The 6,291-nt window shown below is 34.6% G+C and overlaps 1 protein-coding gene across 1 annotated transcript in view; it reads right to left on the reverse strand.

Annotated features, from left to right (window-relative positions):
- Positions 1–4,597: 4,597 nt before the first annotated feature.
- LOC111869455 (endoplasmic reticulum junction formation protein lunapark-A) overlaps positions 4,598–6,291 on the reverse strand; it is a 38,904-nt gene continuing 37,210 nt past the window's right edge. Inside the window, exon 9 of the mRNA XM_023860999.2 lies at positions 4,598–5,047. Within this exon, the coding sequence (XP_023716767.1) occupies positions 4,905–5,047 (143 nt within the window). The 3' untranslated portion in view covers positions 4,598–4,904. The remainder of the gene's footprint in view (positions 5,048–6,291) is intronic.

Raw genomic sequence — 6,291 nt, forward strand, 5'->3', positions numbered from 1 at the left:
CACACAGTTCTTCATCTATCTCCAAAGTTCGTTCTGCTATAATTCTCATCATCCCAATTGCATCCCTGGTTCCTTTCCCTCTTCTAAATCCAAACTGATCCTCTCCAAGTATATCCTCTATTTTCCTTTCGATTCTTCTTTTAAGTATCTTTGCTGTATGCGCAATAAGGCTTATTGTGCGATGGTCGCTGTATTTTGTAGCTTTTATCATTTTCTTTAAGGCAATCATTGTCACTTCTGTAAAGTCCTTGGGCCACTCCCCAGTTTCATATATGGTGTTTATTAGTTTTGTGAGTGTTTTCAAACCACCTTCTCCCAGTAACTTAAGCACATCTCCAGGTACATCATCATCTCCTGTAGCCTTTTCCTAAAATACAAAGAAATATTTACATTGTAAGATTTGAGGTTTTCACAGTGGTGACTATGAAGAAAGCTGTCTTCTGGGATGCGGCGTTGTGTAGTGCCACATCCCAGAAGAAGGCTTCCTTCAAATATTTACATTATTTTATTTGCTGATATGAACTCATGTTAGTCGAACAATTCAATAACGGCGGCATACATCACCTGAAGACAATCACTTTGATCAAACTATACAGTGGTATGTATAATAAAAACCAATATTAACACATTAATATTAGTTTTGTTTACACATAGATTGTTGTGTTGAGGACCATGTTAGTACCCTTAAGCTTGGAAAGAGCATACTCCATACTAAGCTACACAAAATTTTGAGTAATAGTTTCACATTTTATTGAAATTACCTGTGGCTGGTTTACAAACAATATTTCAGAAGAGCATTAATTGTATTGGGTAAAATCTGGCTCAGGACAGAGACCAGTGGTAGGCTCCTGTGAACACAGTAATGAATTTGTTGGTTCCACAAAATGTCAAAAAATTCCCAAGTAGCTGGGTGACTGGTGACTTTTCAAGAAGAGACGGGCTTCAGATTACAACAGTGAAATATGTGAAACAGTTTATGTTGTGTTGTGTGCATGAAATATGTGCCTCTGTATTGGCCCAGCTCACATCTTCCAGCTTATAAGGTCTGTGGGGTCCCACTTACCTGTACTCTCCCCCCACTACCTTCATCCTTTACATGGGGCAATGTTCCGGAACCTGAAGTCACTGCTTGGAGCAGCTTCAAACCATGACACTGACTTCAAATCCTTGTCTGGCCTGAGGTTCTAAAAATCGTTTTGGTCTATCACCACCTCCCATCCAAGCAGTCAGTCCACACTTGTCTAATGAGATACATTACATTCCCAAACAATTGGATTTTTGAACACAAGAGCAGAGATGACACGTTTTGTCATTTTTTTTTTCCTGTGTATTGTTTAATACTTCATCCCTGTGGTAGGTTAATTTCATATTTCATTTACCGTTAACACTTTCACCCACCTCTAATGTAGGTTATATTTCTATATTCCAATTTATTAAATAAATAAATAAATATATATATATATATATACATATGTATATATAGTGATGCCGGAAGCAGCGTCATCAGCAGCGACTTGAAGCACAGAGCAAATGATGCTCAAGATGGTTCAAGTTTGTATAGCAACAGGCGTGACCGGAGTGGTTTGAATGGCTGTTGTACTGTGATGTGGAAAGCAAATGGAAAAATTACCATATTATCACTTTTCCTGGATAGTCTCTTTCCAAAAACAAAGATACCATGTATGCGAGATGTTTCCTCTGGAGACAAAACAAANAGAGACACTGGTAATCACTGAATGAGAGAAGATGGGATTGTGCAATGGGACACATGAAAAAGCTGATGTAAGACCTTATATAAAGCAGGTTTTGTAATCGGTCAATATGACTAAAAATCAAAACAGCTGATTAATGATGTCCACAGCTCCCTCATATTCAATTTGAGAAATATTTGATTCATGGTTTATGCTATATGTCTACAAAGCAAAAGTTAAATTATAACATTATGTAAGTGCTTAGCTTTGTAATCAGTCAACAGGACTACAAGCAAGAAGGCTCACTTCCATTATACACTAATATCTCACATCAAATTTGATTAACAGTTTAAGACACAAACAAAAAGTTTCATTCAGATTCTTATGTAAAGCAGGCTTTTTAATCAGTCAACTAATGTTATGCATAGGTCCATACATATATATCTCATATCAAATTTCACTGAACTTCAACAGTTCATAAGGGAGGCATACATGAATGAGATAATTTATATCTTACATAACTACTGAACATGTTGGTCTAGAAGTACATCTACAAACTTGCATTCAGAGGTGCTCAGTTCAAATGTTGACTGGGACACCAATTATCAAGGTTAATGTTTTCATGGTTTCCTCAGTCCCCTCAGGAAAATTCTGATAATTCCTTGATCATACCATGACCATATCCTTTCATATTCTTTCCAATTCATCACTGATTCTACCATCTGATGCTGAAAATGTCACTACATATCCCACCAAAAAGGGTAATTCATTAATATATATATAACAAGCAAGAAAGGATAGATGGCTTACCAGAAACAATATTAAGCTGCAAACTATAAGTCATTATAGAAAACTCTATATACTTCACCACACTACTTAAGCATGAGGGGGAGAAAAAACACACAGTATGGTTTTAACAGTTTATTAAGATGTACTGTTATTGACATTTTTCCAAAAGGATAAAAAATTGGAAGCTTGAATGACTGGCTTCAGTGTTGAAGACTGCATCATGAGTTATCGAAGTGCATGTGTGTAATCAGAATGACTTTCACCAATGCTGAATGTTATGTACCAACACTATGCACTGATGGTGTTTACATATGAACTAAACAGTCTATTCACAACGCATCTGTTTACAATAAATTTATCATATAAAAACACCTATTCTATATGTAAGACCAACAAACTTTAACTAGAATTTTCTACTGCTTCGTAAATAATTAAAATATTATGCAGGAAATGAGTTTAACTTAATTCTTTTATTATGATGGTACATATGGCATCACACATAAAAACAACTGCAACAATACTAGCACTTATAAATACTACGGTAACATGAACAACTCTGCAAAAAATAAAGATTATTCAAAGCAACATGGATTTCTACAACTTGTTATTAATGTCCAACATGTTGTTCAAACAACTACACGCAACATTCTCCCACATGTAGCAGCCTATCAGAAAGTTGGGGGGGGGGGAAGTTTTGGAAGACAATGACACCATATATTTTCAAACTGAAACACTCCAAGTAGACATCACTCTAGCATTTACTTCTTTTTCAAGATAAATATAAGCAAGAAAGATGGTCTACACAATTAAATGATTTGTAAATACAACAGCACATAATCCTTCGCAAATAAATAAAACTTATACTTCATGTGACTTGAATTTATTGTACTTAATTGCAATTCTTTAAGCATGTAACATAGTATTATCACTAGTTCTTCATCATTTATTAACCTTTCATGCTCTTATCTAGTGCAAGTATAAAAGTGTAACTTTCTATTGTTATATTTTAGCGTCCTGTTGCACTGATTTAAGTCCATGATTTATTTAATCCGTCTTGCAGTGCATACACTCATTTATCTCCTTCTCTCCCTCGCACTACATGTTTCGGCATAATAATGCCATCTTCAGGTGCTTACTTATCCACGTCAAACCAGTTCATTGCATGCCATGTTCACACATTAAAATAACTAAAATATGTATCTNGTATCCTGAACAATTTTAATATTTTTAACGTTTGACAATGTATATGATAGATACATATTTTAGTTATTTTAATGTGTGAACATGGCATGCAATGAACTGGTTTGACGTGGATAAGTAAGCACCTGAAGATGGCATTATTATGCCGAAACATGTAGTGCGAGGGAGAGAAGGAGATAAATGAGTGTATGCACTGCAAGACGGATTAAATAAATCATGGACGTAACTTTCTATATTCATGATCTTGGTAAGTAGACTATTGTTCTGTAAATACAGAAACAAAACACAATAGTACTGTAATTTTAAAATCAGACTTCTTGCCTCTTGCTCACCAGTTAACAGACTTACAACAGAACTCTGTTAAAATAAGAAATTTTCCTTTCACTCTCAGGATGGTGCAAAGATATGAGGATGCAATGAAACGAGGCTTCTACACACATTTTGAATGCATACAGTTTTTTAAAGAGTTCATATTTCCCTGCAAATGGTGTTGTTAACGTAACGATTGTTCTCAAAGAGATGAAAATTATGACTTTTGTACATTCCCAGCACATTTATGCCAACTGTCTTCAAAGCAAATTATTATTCCTCAGTTGCCCCTCTTTAATACATTCAAATGTTATAAACCCTAAATTTAGCAGATTACATATCTAACAAATTATAAATCACGCCGTCCAATGTGACCTGTAAGTCTTTTACTACATAAAAACTTAACACCCTTACATGTTTCGGTCTCTGTGGACCATCCTCAGAGGGCAAACATCACTACATCACATCACTCTGAGGATGGTCCACAGAGACCGAAACATGTAAGGGTGTTAAGTTTTTATGCAGTAAAAGACTTACAGGTCACGTTGGACGGAGTGATTTATAATTTGTAATTGTTATTGTGACAGACCAGAATGAAACAAATCAAACTTACATATCTAAATTTAATTGTAAAGATCTATTTTTGCTTTACAAAAATTACTTGCATGTTAATAAAATGATGACGGAAAGCCACGACTCTTTTATGTTTCCAACAGGAAAATAGAGTACACGATGTAAACATACTAAAATAGTTTAGTATCTAGTTATCATAGTTCACAATTTACTTGATTTGAATTAATGATCTAGTTGAAAATAAAACTGACAGTTAAGACCGCTTCATTTTCAAATATCTAGCTAAATGTATGGCATTCAGTGATTTGAATTTTCAATATAATGTCCTCATTTGTATTGCAATCATGAATCTGATAATTTTGTTTCTTCTGTATCTCCCACATCTGAACTAGAAGGTTTAATCTTTAATTGCTTATCACATGCTTCATCTTCAGTGCTTTGTGGCTCAGCAGGTTCTGACATTTGTGCCAGATCTGTTGCTGCATCTACAAAATAACAAAAGACATAATATCAATTTCTTTTTTAAAGTTTGTTATTGAATAATGCTGTCAGCATAAAAATACATGAATAAGAGGGGCTGGGAAGTCAACAGACAGGAGGATAGTAGGTTAGTTACAGTTTCAAAATAACCATTTCACTTTGTGAGGCTGTAACTATCACTTGGCCATTCCTTACCATGCTAAGTAACTAACTTCATTGAGATGACACTTCTTGAGAAGCTGCCAGTTGTGTGCAGCTACTCAAGACTTTCCCAACATTTTATAGAACCTGAAGGTTCATTCCTGTGTTCACAAGAGCCCTCCACTGGTCCCTATCCTGATCCAGATCAATCCACTCCATACTACCTCATCCTATTTGTCTAATATCCATTGAAATATTATCCACCCATCTACATCTTGGTCTTCCTACATAGAAAAGATATAGCACTGTCACATACATACATACATAGTTATGTAAACAAAGTCATATCCATACACATTAACACTACATCCAATCTTACATAGTTTTCACATACTATTTGCATGTTCTTTTGACAATTATATATCTAAGATATACAAAAGTATATAAGGTATGCAGTCTACACAACAATATTCAGTATTTAAAAAAACAAAGAATACACTACTGCATAAACATTTGCTTTTATTATGTTTTTACAGACACAACATGTTTCGACCCTTACGCTGGGTCGTCATCAGGCATACAATGCTCCGGTTTAAGCTTTGAATTGCAATTAATTATCACCTAATTCTTCAAATATGGATCCTTATTGTGCCTTGAAATGATTTAACTGCATAAATTCACATGTTAAGTCTTGGTCAAAATTTTAAAAAAAAAATCCTCAGATAATAAAATTTAAAATTAAAGATATAAAGATTATAATTAGAAACTAAAGATTAAGATATGAAAGTTAAAATTCTGCTTTTGTAGTAAAACTCTGAGACTGCTACATTTTGACCTGGTTTTATGCCAGTAGAAGCGACTATAGTGTGGGGCGGCCACGTAATGGAATCTTCTGACATGGGACAGGTCATGTGGTCATGACCTTAGTAATGTCTTATGGAGCATATGCTCATTATTCAGTATGTGATGTATATTAGGTTGTTCTTATGAATGGTATATGTACGGGCTGCTCACTGCGTTGGTGCTGTTGCTATGTTGTAGTGGTTCATCTAGACTGCTTATACACCTCTCTAACTCTATATAAAAATAATATATATATATATATATA

This window comes from Cryptotermes secundus, unplaced genomic scaffold (assembly GCF_002891405.2).
Source record: "Cryptotermes secundus unplaced genomic scaffold, Csec_1.0 scaffold1411, whole genome shotgun sequence".
Lineage (NCBI taxonomy): Eukaryota > Metazoa > Arthropoda > Insecta > Blattodea > Kalotermitidae > Cryptotermes > Cryptotermes secundus.